The 18,575-nt window shown below is 38.5% G+C and overlaps 1 protein-coding gene across 1 annotated transcript; it reads left to right on the top strand.

Annotated features, from left to right (window-relative positions):
- The first annotated feature begins 1,579 nt into the window (after positions 1–1,579).
- Positions 1,580–18,191, top strand: ttc12 (tetratricopeptide repeat domain 12). The gene is made up of 21 exons (XM_008296293.1): positions 1,580–1,905; positions 2,342–2,496; positions 2,784–2,805; positions 3,289–3,366; positions 3,488–3,609; positions 4,043–4,102; positions 4,583–4,654; positions 5,146–5,206; positions 5,916–6,104; positions 8,451–8,520; positions 9,289–9,377; positions 9,785–9,953; positions 10,656–10,751; positions 11,929–11,992; positions 12,078–12,212; positions 12,350–12,442; positions 12,762–12,830; positions 14,485–14,586; positions 15,668–15,767; positions 15,972–16,200; positions 17,357–18,191. Exons 1-21 carry the CDS (start codon positions 1,851–1,853, stop codon positions 17,424–17,426), a joined length of 2,100 nt encoding a protein of 699 aa, XP_008294515.1. The 5' UTR covers positions 1,580–1,850; the 3' UTR covers positions 17,427–18,191.
- The last annotated feature ends 384 nt before the right edge of the window (positions 18,192–18,575 follow it).

The raw sequence follows: 18,575 nt of genomic DNA, 5'->3' as shown, positions 1-18,575 counted from the left end.
TGGAAGTATAGTGTGGGACCCATTAGCAAGCATTCAAATTGATGATGTGATTAATTTAACTGCAACTTCATGTTTTTACAAAAAGATCAGAGTTGGAAAGTGAAGACGCTCAGTGGAGTGTCTGCAGCATCTACTTCATCCTCTTTCTCTTCGTGCAAATGAGGATAAACAGCCTCACTGTCTGCGGCTGCTGGTCACTGGGGTCAGGCTGTGAGCACAGCAGCCCTCAAGGGTGAGGTCAATGCTTGCATTCATTTTTGGAATACTTCATGAAGCCCACTTGGTGAAAGTCTGTGAGAGCTTAAGAACTCAAATGTGGCTGGTTACTGTCTACTTGTTTGGTTTTTTTGAATTATGCAACATGTGATAACAGTACAGAGAAACACTGTGGAAACTTTTGAATTTTTGGTGACATGTGATGGGAAAACCTTAGCCAGTTTAGTTCCAGTTTTTAGAATGTGCAACAGTGTCGGTCTGTAGCTCAGCAACAATGCTGTTAGTTGTTTTTTTTGCTGACATTTACCAATTTTAGACCTTTGCCAGCAGTTGAAGGAAGAAACTCAAACCACTTTGACATTTTTTACATAAGGATGCATTCAGCCTCTTAATCTTAATTTCTGCTGCCGGTACTTTTTGGCATTTTCAAACAACTGATTATTACATATGTAGTAAATATTAGCCTATTTATCAATTTACTGTGATTGTGTCAATGCAAGGTTTTTTTTTTAGCCCACACTGCACAAATTAACTGTGAGCTTGGCTTTTAAAACACTTGGAAATGATAGAATGTAAAAACCTGTCTTTACTTTTTTGCTTTAAGGATACTTAAAAATGGTGATGATAATGTTTAGTTTCTGGAGTTCATTAAAGACAATATATATGAGTACGCACTGCACTGATTTTTGGCAGCAGGAGCAAAGACTGCTATCCAACAAACCATGCTCTCTTTCTCTATAAAATTTTTAATATCCACAAGCGGCTGATGAGGCTTGGCAACATATGTTTTTTCCTTGCTTTTTATGCAGATAAGTCACCCTGTAATCCTTCTCGAAATTATAGCAGTATTAAGTTTACATCTGCTGTAAAAGAAAAACAAACTGCATTTAGACATGTTTGGATTAATATGTCTTTGACCACAAGGAGGCAGTCTAGATCTATTGGTGTGGAGATGGTAAAATGGGGAGTTTAAGGTGTGGGAATGTCTTATATCATGATGGTCACTTCAAGAGCAGGTTCACTGAAGTATTGTTGAGATATACACTGTCTACGGCCACTCTGTACTGAACTCACAGGGTGTGGATGCACGGAATAAATATGCAGGAAAAGAGGCATTTTACAGTCTAATGAGGAAAATAATCATGGGAGCAATAAAATGATTTATGTTGCTTCATAAAAACACACTTGACTGTTCTGTTTCATCTGGATTCAGACAGAAATATGACTACCCTTCTTCTGGGTGAGAAGTGCTGCCTTCAAGTGCCACAAAAAACATAATCGAAGTGGCCCACTTGTAGGACACGCTGTACTTTTGGCAACGTGATAGGTCGAATGTAATACAGTAAATTTTCTTTACAACATACAAAAGGTAGCAATGGACATGAACGTTACAATGAAGAGGATACAAATCTTATTGGGGGGTTTTTTCCCGACAAGTTTCCATTATTATTACTATAAAATGTGTTTAATGTCAAACTAGATTAGTGAGTTTACGAGCGTCCATGAAGGCAACATGTCACCATGGCAACTGAACGCCGAGACTTCAGTGGCAAAAGTGCATTTAGCGTTTAGCTGAGGGAAAATAAACTCGCGTAGCTTATGAAATCATAAAACAGGCTTAAAAGTGCAAATACATGATGGAGAAACTTGAAGACTTCGAGAGTTTTTTGAAGAATGTTGACCACATAAGTAAGTAATGTTGCTATGCACCTTATTAGCACTGTTAGCTAACGTCATTGGTTAGCTAGTTCGCTTAACAAACGAAGTTAACGCTAAGTGGCTAAACTTATTGGCATTACTAACTTTATAATCAGGTCAGATAAGTCATATATGTGTACTACGCAGCAGCAATCGCTAGACAACCATTATCTTCAGTCACATACAAAGTATAGAAATACACAACTTAAAAGAAATACAATATGCTGTTTTGTACCTCTTCAACAGTTGTTTTAAAGTTATATTAGTTATTTATTAGTCACGAGTTAATTGTTAGGGTTATTTGTTTATTGTAACCGATAAAGTTCGTTTACAAAATACATATATTTTTCATTTTACATTATTGCTCTTTAAGATATTTAACTTGCAAGAGTACAGGCTGCAAGGTAACAAGTAAAATTCTGTTCAGGTCAGCTAGTGGAGCATTTAAGGTCCTCTGAAGTCGAAGTCCAGCAAAAAGCAATGGCAGACGCTGATTGCTACATTGCTACCTTGGATGAACCCTGCAGAACAAAAGTCAGCAAGACTACAATCAACACGAACCCACCATTACAACCGTCCTTGGTAAAGACATGCAGACAAAGTCAGCTGGACACAGTTGAACTTGTAGTCTGGCGCTCTGTCTGTCTCAGTCTTCCTCACTCTTTCTGTGTCTCTTTGTGTCTGTCTGTCTCTCTTTCTGTTGTAGTCTCTGTCCCTCAAGCACATATACACAACCAGCAACTTCTTTTTGTGTTGTCTACCTTGTCCCACCTTTTTCTATAAGAGGGATGAGTTGATTTACAGTAAATTGTGACTAGGAAAGGAATTCCTTGTTAATGCTCTTTTAATTATTTTTTCCTGTTTTACAGTGTACACAGAATGACAGTCCAGGTAAGCAACAATGAAAATAAATGTTTTGGTATTTAAACATGCTAAGCAAACTTACATTGCACACAGATAAAATAAGAAGAGTGAGGAGCCGTTGGAGGCCACATGCAAAACTTAGTCAAGGAGATTTCTAGTATTGACTGTTTAGCCCACCAAAGGCACTGTGCTACAGAAAAAACCTGTGTACTTAAGCATGCCATGCAAAGGAGAGCTACCTCTAGTACAATACTGAGAGGTGCTGTGGTGCACCTCATTCAGCCCAGCACCTTGCATGTGGTATTCCAAATAAAACAACTTCCAATCAAGTCACAGTGATTAAGATTTTGTTTGTTTAACATGCATGTTTGCATGTTCAGGTTTTTAAAAGTCTCATTACACTAACCTTTAAAATGTGACAAAACTCACACTGCTATATAATTCTTCATGACAATTATCTTTTCACTTCTTTCCGTCCCTGTTCCAAACAGTTTTTCTTTTTGTGATCAGAGAATTTCATGAAGATTATGGAGAAAGATGCTGAAGACAGGAGATTAAGAAGAGCTGCAAAAGTGAAAAAGGCTACTGGTGTGTGATTCTCTCTTTCTTAAAGGTGTTGTTGGAGGTAAACATTTTGCTATACTTGTTCCTCTGTTGTGCTGGCAGTATGCCCTTTTTTAAACGATGTACTGTTTGTTTTTCACTGCAGCTCTCAAAGACAAGGGCAATGAAGCTTATGCTAAAGAAGACTATGAAACTGCTGTGAAGTATTACAGTGATGGTTTGGTTGAACTAAGGGACATGCAACCACTGTACACCAACCGAGCACAAGTAAATATCTTCAAACTATGTTTTCTACCTTCTAAGTGTTTTACACTGAAAACACAAATTGTATTTTGTAGGCAATGTTTTTCTCCATAGTAACTTGCTCGGGTTTGAGACAAAAGTGACGAATAATTAATTATAAAGCCGCACTTATGTGTGCATTACTGTGACCTAAAGAGGTTATGACCACTGTGAAACCGTGTGGATTTTATTTTTTGTGTGATTGTGGTCTTGTGCAGCTAATGTACTTGTAATATCAATGTGTTCCCTTCCAGAGACCTATCATCAAGAAAGTCTGCTCTGTGGTTTATTACTTAGCAAACAATGCCACAACACTCGTCACATTCCTCACTTTGTTTGGCCAGATGTATTTATTTATTTATTTAGTAGCAGTTTTTGGTGCCGAGTTACTTTCTGTCCAATGTTGAAATCTACCTAGGCCTACATCAAGCTGCGAAAGTACAAGGAGGCCATCAGTGACTGTGAATGGGCCCTGAAGGTAAGCTCTGGCTGGGAACTGAGATCAGTCAGTTGCTGCCTCATTTGTCATGGTGAGGCACCATACTTTGAAAACCAATGTGCTTATTAGCAGTTTAAAAATGCTCTCTGAAGAGAAAACTGTGTGTGGGAAAAAAAGGCCAAAATGAGTGGTGTTTTTGAGTGTGTCCTAATTTAGTATCTTTGAAAATTTGTTTTCTAAGGTTGCTGCAAAATGCACATTTACAATTTAAACGGCTTGCTCTAGTTTTGGATTGCAAACACACTCGATAGAGCAACTGCTCAGATTATTTCCTGTAATTATATCACTGTAACATAGCAATCTTTCTGCAGTGTAGTGTGCCTTGAAGATCAGATTGAATATTTCTTTCTTGCTGTGCTAGTGTTATCAATGCAGAAACATTAAATTACCATTATGTAGATGTGCTGCTGATGAAATGCTTTAAGTAACACACTCCCAAGATAATTTTGTCTCTATCAGTGTAATGAGAGGTGCATAAAGGCTTATCTACACATGGGCAAAGCATATCTGGGACTGAAGAAATATAATGAGGTGAGTATAATTACCTCTCATTATATCTAATCACACCTGTTTTTGTTTTTTACACATTACTCTGCAGACAGCTTTACTTGACATTCTATACAACTATCGCAGAAATGAGGCCACATTATGCCAGTTGTGTGCCTGGAATAAAAATATAGTTCATAAGAATTCTAAAATTCTAAACATGTGGCATATAAGCAGTGCCAATACTGATCCCAATGTAGATAATGTGAACTCACAGAAGTTTTCTGTCAGATCTGTATTCACATTATTTGAGCCCATCAAGTCATTGCAAAAATGACTTCTATCCATCTTGATACCTTGGAACAAAAATCACACAATTATTCCAAAATGCATCATAGTTTACTACATATATAATATACCGCTTGTGCCAAGAAGATGTATTCTTCTGGAGCAGCCATCATCATACATTTTTCATGGGTTCAGTAAGTGAAACCCATTATCTTACTAGTGATGAAGGAAACTCTTCTCTTTTTCAGGCAAGAAACTGCTTTGAAAAAATACAGGAAAATGAACCTGGAAAGGAAAAGCTGGTGAAAGGTAAAGTTATTTTTTTGTTGGTTAAGCAAAGAAGAGTTTAGTGTATTTAAGCTTTTTATGAGCGCTGTCCTTACTGGCAAATCATTTTAAGTTTAGTTCCGCATTTGTATTTTCTGTGCAAATTTTCCACATGACTCAGTTTCATTACATTACTGAATATCATTCCATGATGTTTTTTTTCCACATTGTGGATTATAGTCTTTGCACACACTACAGCATGTGCCCCATTTTAATGTTAAACTAAACCCATCAAAAGTATAGATGAGGTGCTTTGTGTTTGCTCAGGGTGGTTGTCAGTGATGTGGTTTCACTAACTGCGGTCAAGTTAATTGATTAATTTTGTTTTCCTCACAGTTTAGTTGTATTTAGCACTATAGTTTTTGTTCAGAAATTTTTTTGAGAAGGCTTCATGTCGCTAAAACTCAGAAAAGTTGCTCACAACATATTTGGAAGAATCCTTCATTAGAGCATAACCGCACTCTATACTGTTTTGCAGTCTCTCTGCTGTTGTTGTTTATTGGTCATTACTGTCGATTGTATGTTGTATAGTATTTAGATAATGCTCTGAGTGTGTGTTTGTTGCAATGTTTATCTCACAAAGTCAGTTGAAGGACAGGACACTTCTCTTAGACACAGCAACTATAGTTTTGGTGTGGAGTAACTGGTATTTTTTCTTCTACTCTCTTCTCTACTTTGTTTCTCTTTGTAGAGTACCTGACCCAGGTGGACTTGGAAGAGGAGCGAGAGAGTCAAGAGATGAATGCAATACAAGAGTTTGACAAAGGAGAGAGGAAGGCCACAACAGTCCCCCAGCTGCTGGAGAAGCTGTCAAGGCCTGGTCAGATGCCCCTCTACTACTGTGGAGGATTGGAGTTTCTGTCACAAGCAATTACTGACTGTGAGTGTTCTATTGGAAGAAGCTTTGTACAATTATGTTCCTCTAATCTCTTTGTGCCCACTTTCTCCTCAATAACCTGCTTCACTGGTGTACCATATTTGCCAGGTATATGGTTAAAATGGTAGCAAAAGATAATCTTTTAGGTCAGGATGGTTAAGAAGACCCAAAAGAGAGTTCCTACACTACCTAAGTACTCACAATAAACATCTTAGAGCATGGCATCAGGTGAAGCCGGGCGGCAAAAACGAATTGCTTCTTGTCACAATGGAAGAGGGGAGACCTAACACCGTCCATCAATGATTTCTCTTCATGCTCCATTTACTTGTCACAGTGAGTAAAATGTCCAATGTGGACTATAAAGCCACTGTGTAGAGGATAGAACAGCATATATCCCATAAAACTATTTAATGCTGTACATAAAAACTGCTGTGCAGAACAATTTTCTTGGTGTAGTTTATTATCAGATCGGTAACAAGTTGTCTACTATTTTGCAATTTCTTGTAAACAGTAAAACCTGCAGGTATGATTTGATTCGTGATCTCTTTCTGATCAATTAGTAGAATTAGACATTCCCTTGATGTATAAATGATGTTGTAATTTGGTTGCCAAACTGCTGAGTAGGCTGTTCTTAGTCAGCATTGTCAGCTGTTTCAGCAGCTCAGTGATGTTGTGACATTAAGAAACTGCGATTGAGGCCTTTTGTGTGAGTTCCGGCTTGTGTGTGCAATGCTAGCTTTATTTAGCACCGGCAGCAAATACAGAGGGGGTTGTTGTAAGATGACAGAAACACTGTTAAGTCTTCTGGAGTTGTCTTGGGTGCAATTTAATGAAACATCAGTGATAGCAGGTGGTCATTTTATGATCTCAGTGGCATACCTGCACTCAATCCTGTCAGATTCAGAATAGGTGAATGCTGGTACCTGTCCATTGACTAGATTTATGACAGCAAAGCCCTTTCGATGGACAGGAGCCCTGCAACATGTCAGGTATTATTGATGCTTATATATTTTTCAGTGCAAGAGTGAGCTGTTGTCAAGGGGCTCAGAATGTCTAAGGTCCCTGACGAAGAAAACAGAGCAAATCAACTCCACGCTGACACAAAAGCACCGCTAGAAACGAGTCAATAAATCCCAAACTGCACCATGACAGGAAAAATGGGTGCAGAAGACAAATCATATCTAATTGTTATAGTTTGCTTGTAGCATAGTGCTTGTTGCTCAAGGTCTAATGTGAATCGACCCAAACAAGCAAAGCAGGAACATGCTCTTACGGCCCTGACTTCCTCTTGGATTGTGTGGGGAATTGGTTTGGCACGAGTTATTTCACCCCATGTGCTTATTTGATAATGATAGCATCAGGATGAAAAGTAACTGATATTTGTCTACCAAGTCCTCTGCTGTCTGAGAAGGGACCATTGTAGACAGGCAGCATTTGATCTCCACCAGGTTTTTTCACCCCTCCTCTGTCAGCTGCTGATATTTTCGTGAATGTTTTTGACCCAACAAATGACTTTGAAACTCCACAGTGTGAGTGTCACTCTTTTTAGTTACTGCCACGAGGCAGAAATTGCAACTTTTTGTACAACAGTAGGGCAATAATAGTACAAGTCCTCAAGGTCAATGGCACTCTGAGGAGTATTTGTTTTGTTAGGTTCAGCTAAGAAAAAAGTTGTAATGAAGTAGTTCTGACATGCTCCATCCCACTGGTGCTGTCTTGCATGCCTTGTAAAACTTCAGATGTTTGGACCACACAGCCAAGGCCGATGGAATTGATGAAGTGAAACATGAAGCTCACCATTCAGCAAGCCATAAAACTAGAAAAAGCTACATCATAGTGTAATGCTAACTCTCTTTCTTGTGTTTTAACTTGTATCACTATTTGTAATACACCATATTCCTTAACCTGCTGTCCTCTGCAGAATGGCAAACATTTCTTATCCGATTTCTCTTCTTTCTTCATTTAGATGAATAAAAGTGTCATGTCAAATGATGTAACGCCTGTCTCACAGTGCCATTCAACAGAAAAGGGCAAAACTTACATAACTCTGGACTGAAAGGATCTCAGCAGGGTTGACATTACAAGCCTTGTCCCCTAAAAGTCCTCCTTCACTGCTATGCTCTTCTTTCTGTATTCTCTGTCTCATTATTAGGGAAAATTTCTTACTGTACGTTGGTCTCGCTACATACTTTATTTATTCTTTTCTGCCGTGTCCTTGACTGTAAACCAGTGAAAAGGCAGGCTGAATGAAAAGAGAAAGGTGTTGCGTTTCTGTAAAACCTTGAGGCTATCAGGTGATGATATATAGTTTTCTGTGTTCTTACACTATCTACTGTTCTCTTCTAACAGGTACAGGGCAGACCCTTTTCAGGCTGAACAATGGCTTTAGTATCATCAGCAGCAATGACACAGTGAGGAGGTAAGGAGACCAGAGGGAGAGTTAGCAGTCAGCCCTCAGTGGAGCGTTGACAAATGGACCCAGAGACAGGGGCATACAGAGACAATGATGGTCTAAACTAGAGAGATCATTCATTGCTTGCACTCTCTCTCTCTCTCTCTCTCTCTCTCTGGTTGTTTGGGTGATATCCGAAAAAAAAGAAAAGATGATCACGCTAGAGATTGAGATGAGTGCTGAAATGAACAAAGACCCAGTGTTTTGTCCCAGAAAGAGGACGTGTTATGTACAAGATACAAATTATGACTCCCTCATGTCAGATCAGCAAGGTCATTGTTAATGTGCCACATACTTTCCATGTTGTTAGCCCTATCATTATTTAAGTTGGAACAAAGTGTCTGGGAAGTAGAGATAACAAAGAGCCTACAGTCTGGGCTTGATGAAAATAGCCAGTAAGGATGCTGATGTGCTGGGAAAACGGAAACATATGTGAACCATGTAGCATAGAAGGCCAGTTCCATAGTGACTTGTCCTCTTCTCTGTTTTTATTATGTTCACTGGACTGTATACACAGCTGTACTAAAATAACTACTAAAATAGACTTCTTTTGTTATTTTTTTAATCTAATAGTGCATTTTAGTACCTAAATACATATAAAATTAATTGTGGGAATGTTTGTCAAATGTACCATTCTGTTGCTGTAGTTTTAATTTTGTTTCCCATACTTTGTTTTGATATGTTAATTGACATATGTTGACGTAAATCATAATTTTGAGTTCATTTTCTCCACAGTTGCCTATTGCAGGAAACAAATGATCCAGACTGCTGTGAATTGTGTGTGTCTGTTTTGAAATTATGGAGGCTTATTTGCCGTGGAAATAGTAAGTCAATAATTGCGTTACACTTCATTGTCTGCCTTTGTCCATACATCAATTTACTCGCACTGATTTATCAGACAATAGAGGAGAAAAAAAACAATGTAATCCTCTCCTTTGACATTGTGTCGTTACTGCACAGCTTGTCAGTGCCAATCCTTTGGTTGTCTTTGGATCACAAAAGCTAGCCTAGCAACTGTTTTTACACACTTTGATCATTTGTTTACATACCTATGCACAGCGTGTGTATGTTAATGTCATGAATAACAAAACATATCTTCAGTTGAACACTGTGATGCATATTACAGAAATTGTGTTTAAAAATAGGCTGTTGTTGCTCGGAAAAATAGCTGGTCTAGTAAGTAATTAGAACTCATTCTTGACACGTACTCTACTTTCTTCTTTGTTTTCAGATGAAAACCAGAAACTGTTGCTGACATGTCCAGTCTCCAGACAGTCCATTGTTCAGCTGATAACATCAGAGCATGTTGCAGTAGGAAACGAATGCATGGCATTACTATATTTGTACTCACAGATGCCACATGGCAGATGTTTGGCCATTGACAACTTGAATGTGCACATGTAAGACATTTGTCTGTGTTGTCCTCAGATGCAAGTAATGACTGCAATTACATAGCTGGAGAGAAAAATATGTTTTTTTCCTGTTTACCAAACCCAACGACATTGTAGGGACAGAGAATTATTTATTGTATAGACAGAGACAGTAAAGCTTTTTTTTTTTTTTTTTAACCTTCTCCAATAAAAAAATCAACAGAGGGAATCAGCCCTGGGCCATATGAGTGTCATTGTCAGTCCCATTGTCAGTCCCATTGACAGAAAATTTGGATGACATTGCCCTGTTAACAGACTGGCGACCTGTCCAGGGTGTCCCCTGCCTTCGCTCTAAGTCAGCTGGGATAGGCTCCAGCCCCCCCCCGCGACCCCAGTGTGGATTAAGCGGTGTATAGATAATGGATGGATGTATGGATGCCCTGTTAACACTGAGTGGTCCAAATGATTTTTATTACTTCTACATCTGCTACTGATTAGAGTTTCAGAAAACTGGAAAAAATGAGTAACATTGTTATTGAATTTTGGCATTATTATTACACGTATTGGTCTGTTTTTAGATACTATCATACTCGCTACTGTGTATGATAATAAAAAAAAAAAAAGAACATGTCACTTTATCACAACGGTCCATTCACTTTCTTTCTGTTTCTCTCTTTTTTGTTTTCCTTCTCTGTGTCTTCATCTCCTTTTATTCTTAATTTGAACATAAAGGTTAGTGAGGAATCTCATGGTGCGCATCTCGGAGCCAAAACAGCAGCAGGGCAACACAGCGGTCAACATTCTGAAGAACTTTGCAGCAGAAATCAGGTGTTAATGATACATACAGCAAAAAACCAACAACAATCACAAGATTTATTGTCTTGACATTGCAGAAAAAGATGAATTTTATTTCCAGATGAGGAAATACATATTTTCAGATACACTCCACAATTCAGAAAATGAACCACAAGACAGTCCATTATACTCCCATACATCATTTTCATAGACTGTACATGAAAAGCACTTTAAAATCCACCCACGTCATGAGAGGTCCCCACAGAAATGGGAAGTGTGGCATCTTTAATAAATCAACATGTGCTATCCAAGTGTTCATGCCACTTGAAGGCAAAGGCCATTCTCAACCTGTTTCCCTTTTCTGGTGCTCTGTGAAAATAGACATGAAAGGACAACTCAGGCTCTCGAACACAGCAGGAAATAAGTCGAGGTGTCAAGCAGTGAAATGGGGAGATCAATTTCCCTTGTCCATAGCTCAAACAGAGTTACTCAGAAAAATGTGTTACATCCGACAGGGTTTCTCTTTATTTTTGAGGCCCAGCTGGATCAATGTTGGGCTTTCATTTATGATTTTGTTTTGGTGTAAAAATAAATAAATATATATGCGTGTAGTGGAAATTGATTCATACAGATTTGCACACATGCATTTAGTTACATTACACTATGGCATAGAGGATACTTAGCCAAATTGTTGTTTTTAGTCTTAAGTCAAAGGGACATGGACTGTGCAGTGTAGATACAATGAACACAGCAAATCCATCTGCCTTTTACTGACTTTAACATGGATCAGTGAAAATCTTCAGAGACATGATAATCAGTGCTATTTGACCACTAAATTGAATCGTCCTGTATGTCCTATTTTACTGAGACATTTTGTGGTTTTGGGGAGTACAAGTCCATATGGGTCCACTGTGATTGTAATTACTGATGCACTCGGGACTTGTTCACCTTGGAAAGAAGTGCCAGTGTTTGTAGTTTCGCCATGCTTCCTTTCAAGATATTACTTGCTTAATTAAGTTGCTGATTTGCTACCTTGTCTGATGCTAGACTGTGAATAACTTCAACGTAAGATTCAACCTGACCTTACTCACTACCTCTAGGCAGTAATTGTTATTGTGAGAACAGGATGCAGAATGTTGTATGTGTTACTTTGCATAACAGTGTGTCTGTTTTAAATTTACATTAGAAATGTTTTTGTATTTTCTTGCAGATTTCGCATTCACTTAAGAAATGTGTTGGAAGACTCTGTTATTGTGCCATTTACAACAATGCTGGTAAGATATGTAAATATCAGTGTTCGGTTTATATATGGTGTGTTTATGTGGGCAAATGTGCACATTTGTTTGCTTCATTTTTCAGAGAAATATCAGCAAGTCCAATCATCATGTCCTTCCGTCACTGATATCAGCGGTTGGCTGTATGGCTCGAGATGGCATCATTCATCACAGACTTGCTCATGATCCAGAATGTTGGAAGGCCTTTCTGCTTGCCATTGTTAGTGCAAATTGCCGTTCATTGTGTTGAGTGCAGATGCCAAAAGAAATAAAACACTTCAGAATAGTGCTGATGTCACATAAGACATAATAGATGTCTGCTTTATTCACTCTAAGATTTGTTGTGTCTCTCTGCAGAGGCAGTGCAATGCTTCTGAATACAAAGACATCCTTGACCCTTTACTTGGGTTGATCATCAACCTTTCAGCTATCACCTCTCCAGTCATCCAGGTAAGACAGGTGATGCCGAATGTGATTGTGACAGCAAAGATTTTCACTTGTTAATGGATGATATTAATGCATCTTGGACAACGTCAAGCTGAACTGTGATCTTGTGTGCTGAAAGGGAATAAAATTTGTGACTGGAAAAGGCCCTTCACTCAGTGAAATTCAGTAAATTAGAATATATTGCAAAACATTATAAAAGAAAATGGATCAGGGAAGCAGAGGAAGCAATTGTGTAATCCATGATGTGTGATGTCACCTATTTAGAGGTGAAATGCATGTGAAAATTGGCTTAGCTGCTTTTTCTGTCTCTTCCTTTTTGAAGGAGCTTGCTGTTTCACTCTGTGACTGCTGTCTGAGCCTGCTGAGGGATAGTGACGGAGGAATCATAACTGTGAGTGAACCTGACTTACAGTACTCGGAGGATTTGAACCGTCACCCATCATGTAGCTAGATGCCTTACGGCATCATAACTACTTCTATTAGATTTTTTTTTATATGGCAATATCACTACATATTACTGTGTTGGGCCAAGAAAGGTAAGAAAAACATTAGTACGCAGAGATTTTTACAGTTGAGGAGCCGTACTTAAAAGTTTTTCTTGTTTTCCAAGAAAATGCAAAGACCATCTTTGTAGGTAACTATATGAAAATAAAAGACATTTGTCTTGAGTAATGGGACTTATCTAAGGAGTGATCTCACTAGCAAAGTGCCCCAAAAGGTGGTAACAGCAATCCATGATATACAAAGGATCCCGTATATGTGTCATTACAGTTGATTAAAACTCGAGCTCCAGGTGCTTTTGTCTGAGCTAATGGCTGTTGCAGCAGTTTCACACTGCCTATGCAATACCCTCAGAGACCCACACTTCCACCCATCTGCCTGTTTTCTGTTTCGGTGCTTATCGACTGCTTGGCTAGCACATTTTCTTCTTTTTCCTTCCATATGTCTTTAATATTTTTCTCTGCCCATGTCATTACTTGCTACTTATTATTTCTTTAATGCATCATAATGGTTGTCACAACACCCCAATCCAATGTTGCTGTTGAAACTATCACTGAAGTTGTGTTTTCTGTCTATAAATTCAGCTTTGATGTGTTTAGAGGATGTGTACAAGGCTACAGGCATGAGAGTGTCAGGAACTACACAGTTTGCCATTTGTTTCCACCCAAGTGAGAAAACTCATTAAGTGAACATGTAAACACTCTTTTTAAAGATGCATAAATCTAATTTTGGCCACTCGGGGCTCTCAAACAAGCTGGCCAGCCTGACATACAGTCTTCTTGTCCTTAAAATTGATATGGATGGTCTCCTGTATGTTAGCAAACATTTATCTTTAAACAACTATGAAAGATATCAAGCAAGTAAGTAATCGCCTCGTCATAACTGTGTGACTGGATGCTCATGAGATGGATGAGTTTGGATAAAATATTCAACAAAATTCGTAATTCGTAATTTTAACTTTTATTTTGACAAATAATTCTCCCCAATGGTTAATTTGCATGTGAATTTTATTTTTATGTCACCTTCACTATGTAATTAGTGCCCTCAAATTAAGTTGTTTGTGCCTTCAAATGAGTAAACCTTGCCCTCAAATTACTGTATGCAGCAAGGCGTAATTCAGTGGCTTCTGCCTGCAGTTAATTTGGATGCCACTATATTTGTTTGGCTATTTTTCTAGTCTTTTCTTTTTATTATCTTGTCCTTGAAAGGGTTATGACAATTATGTTCACTTACACTATTCTCTCACTGCCTCTACAACGGACTTTACTGTTATAAACACACTCCATAACACCAGTGGATTTCATATTTTGAAGCTGTTTTCCCTTTTCTTATTTTTCGTCTTTCTCTAGCCCCACTCTCAGATTCTCTTTGTCTCTAGTAGGAGCTGTTATCCTTTGACTGTTTTCTCTCTGTGACTCCTCTTTCTCCCACAGCATTTTTCTCTTGATCCTCTGTATCCTACTGTGTTTTTCCATCTGACTTTCTTCCTCTACTTTTCTCTATGATTTCCTTTTCCAATGCCAACATTCTTCTTTGTCCTCTAGAGAGCCGCAGGTGTGCTGAGTGCTGTCCTCCCTCAGTCGTCTGAAGCCGTTGAGCATGTTATTCAGGGGGAAGTGGTCCGGACCCTGCGCTGGCTGCTGAAGGTGTGTGACTGTGTATGCAGCCAAGTGCATTTGATTACATGCAACACTCGTTCTGATCTTTCTCATGGAATAATAATGTATTGCCCATATACCAGGATTCATGATTCCTAAAAGATGTTGAATTAACAATATTGCATGATTTACACGTTTAGCATTTTATAATGTGTCTCATTCATGGTCATGATCCTCCAAGTTTTTAAAATTTTATTGTCCAGCATTGTACTTACAGTCTATTAGGAAAACAAACATAACTTTAGCAGCCGTTGTACTGAAAGGTGTCAGATTCAATTTGTGCATGCATGGCAGAGACTTTTTTCCAACCATAGCAAAAATGATAATAAAGTTCAGCCAAACCATTCTGCATAGCGCTGTGTCAGTGCTTAAGTGACCTGGTTATGCAAGAATAATTTTACCATGTTAGTAGTAACATCTGCAAAAATACAAATGCAGACGCTCACATTTTTGCCTCTGCTTAAATCCACAATATTCTTAGAACTGCATATCATAATGATTTGATCAATACATACACCAATCAGCATCAGAACTTTATTAGTTCTCGCAAGGAAATAGCTTACAGTGCACAAGATTGTGTATCTTTAACAGAAAGAGGAGGAATTGTATAACTTAATTGGCAAGCAGGTCAGGCTCTTGTCACCTCTGGTAGAACAGGTCACAAGCGAAGTGAAAATGGGAGGAATCTTGTCCAGTGTCCTCTGAGATCATAAAAGAAGCACTGGGGCGTTGAGTATGGAGTTTCAAGTAGAACAGAGTACATAATGTCCCACACAGTTGCTGGGTTAGCAGAGAATAGGAAGATTGAAAGAAGAACCATGATGGCATGTGAAAACTCCACGGGTATGTTTGGATGTAGCCCTGCTGTAGAAGCGTTCCTCACTCATATCAGTGTTTCTAACTGTGACCCATATTTTATGCGTGCAAGTATTCTTTAGATTTGCGGTAATTCCACTACAAGTCGCTTTTCTGTAATTTGTATGCCCTCTGAGTGAAGTTGAAGTTAGAGTTTACAAACATGCATTTCGCTTGTTTAATGTCATTGTTATTTTTGTGCTTGCCTACCCAGGGAACAGGGCAGACTGCCACTAAGTATGCCATTAAGATTCTGACAGTGTGCACTGCTGCCAGTCAGTTGGCACGGGAAGAGCTGGTGAAGTCTGATAAAAGTGAGAAATGATTGACATGTTAGCATTAACAAGCTCCGCCATTAGTCCATGAATAATATTTGAGGGTTGACCTCATATTCAAATGAAGTGTGTGTGTGTGTGTGTATAGATTCACATGTACATATGCTTAAGTGCAGGCTACAGTGTATTTACTGATTTTCATGTCATTGCATGTATTTGGTATTCATTTATTGTTCTATGCAGAGCTGTCCATTTTACGTCATTTGCTGAGTTCCAGCTGTGATGAGACGGTGTCAGGAAATGCAGCCCTGTGCTTGGCCCACTGCCTTGACTTGGAGGGAGTTGCCAGCCACCTGCTGGGAACTGATATTGTGCTACTGCTGCTGCGACACGCTGCAGGGGACTCAAAAAGGACAGCTGTGCAGCAAAATGCAGCGATTGCGCTTGGGAAGCTGTGTCGATCAGAGCCCAGGTGCCCCCTCACCCTACACGAGAAACCACATGTTGTTGATTACATTCTAGGAAGTAGATTGGAGCATTAATAGACTTGGTAAAATGTCACAGTAGCTGTTGAATGTGACTTTACGGCTCTGAAGATGTTATACATGCAGCCAACTTCTGGCTTAGGCTGACTGGGAATATTTCAGTATTTGCTTATTATATGCAGTCGCTGTTTGCATCTCAAATACTATTTATTATATACAGTATAAACAAAATATTTAGTTTGTCTTGTTTGTTCCTGTACACATCCACCACAACCATAGTGTCATTCTGTGCACGTGATGCTTGGCTACCTACATTAATGCATGGTAATAGCAGTAAAATTACCACTGTCTCTTACAGTCAGTTTACCTGTCAATCATGACTGAGCAGACTAGAACAGAGAGGAACAGACAGTTGGGATTTTGGCTACATTTAATTGTTTTATTAAATTTTACACAAGTAACTACAACTTAGGATCTACATTTAGTATAATTTCCCATAGTTTAAGCTGTCATCTTTAAAGTGCTTCTTTTGTCTAACAGACAAAAACCCAAACACAATACACTGACATGAGACCTCAAATTTGAGAAACTGGATCTGCACATCTAGCTAATTGTTTAACTTAATTCTATGAGAACAAGTGTTTTTATGATAGCAAATTCTTTATACAAAATACACAAAAGCCATGTGTGTCTTACGCAAAACCTATAAATATACATATATTTGCTTCCCTTACATTAAGGTCAATATTTAACTTTACGGCTTTTATTTTGCACTTCAGGGTAACATTCATGTGTGAACACCCTTTGTTTATAGACTCCAAGCTGAGTTAAATAAAACCTGAATGCATTCTTAACTGAGTAATGATGTGCTGCTATAGGCCATCATCTGTACACTGTAGCAGCGATTATGTGAGTAGAAATGATATAGTATCCCTAATAATGGGACCTGGCAGCAGCAAACATGCCTCTTTATTCCTTGGAGGACTTTTATACACCTCCAGGCTAAAGAGCTCTGCCGTGACTGTGTCGAGGATGTGTTGATCTTTAGTCCCTAAGCTCACGCGTGTGTAGTTTCAGTCGAGTGCCAACCTACTGACAATGCTGTGTTCCCTTTTAAAAGATGTTTTTCCTATATTTTTCCAGACATATGAACAAACTTCGAGAACTACATGGCCTTGAGATCCTGCACTCCTGTGTGAAGCTCATCTCATGAACCAGTGGCAGTGGGTTGTGTTTTAAAATCTCCTTGCTTGACATCAACCTTGTTTTCTTCTGTATTCTGTTTTATGTGTAGAGGCTTATTAAGCTATTGGGTAAAAGCAAAATTTATGGCAAATATTTGTTTCCTTGATCCTCTTTGGGGAAAATATTGTTTTTTTTACTTTGTTAACATGTCCATATGGTATTTTTACATGCTGAAAGATGCATCATAAGTGAAATGAGCAGCGGCAGAGAGTTTCTGTCCTGAACCTGCAGTGTACCGATGACAGTCTCAAAAACACAGATTCAGACTTCTGGGGTTTTATATGTAACACACCTCAAGAACCAATCCTGTCGACTTGCAGGGTGGATTTTTCCATATTCTTCTTTAGGTTCTGTTTTCAGTTCATACATGTGTGACTGAATTACTCCCAATATTCTAGCTTGCTGTTGTGTAGCGTATAGTAGTTTTACAGTGCTTGAACAGAGTCATAGGTGAGCTGGTGTGCTCCAGTTACAGTGAACCGATGAAAGATGAGTGGGGAGAGAAGTGGTTACTTAATCTGCACATTCCAGAGAAAGCCACAGTGTAGAGCAAAGAGGGATTATTTTCATGGAAAAGACTAAAAATATAACACGGTTTCTGGGGATATAATCAACGGCTGGAGGGCGACTTGAAACTCTCATGATTAATTTTAATTCCAATGTGGATTTTGTGGTTCTGTAAGAAAGCTATGTGTGACTTGAGAAATATTAAAGATTTATTACATTTGAATAAGATTCTGCTCCTAATTGCTTAATCTACATAAACAAGGTCATAAACATGAGCAGTGTTCTTGCTTGTCCTTATTTTTCATGCCTTGTGAATTCAGACAGGTAATTACCTTGAATTCATGCAGATGGAGGTGCAAGCGCATTCAGTTTTATCATCAACATGTGTCTGCAACTAGATTTAAATGTTAGTTTTTTATGACAAAAATGCAAATATTTGACATAAATATTTTTTCTACTAAACAAGAAAATACATATTTGACAGAATACACCGTTTAAAAACGAGCCCTTGATCAGGCCACAGTAATATCATGAATGAATGGAAGTGGGATATGGATTAGAGAAGTGTATCATCAACATATATGCACCTGTTTTGAAAAAAATTCAGATA

Source organism: Stegastes partitus, unplaced genomic scaffold, assembly GCF_000690725.1.
Source record: "Stegastes partitus isolate 25-593 unplaced genomic scaffold, Stegastes_partitus-1.0.2 Scaffold1117, whole genome shotgun sequence".
NCBI lineage: Eukaryota > Metazoa > Chordata > Actinopteri > Pomacentridae > Stegastes > Stegastes partitus.
Note: the sequence above shows the minus strand (reverse complement) of the source record. Positions and strands in the feature narration are given on the sequence as shown.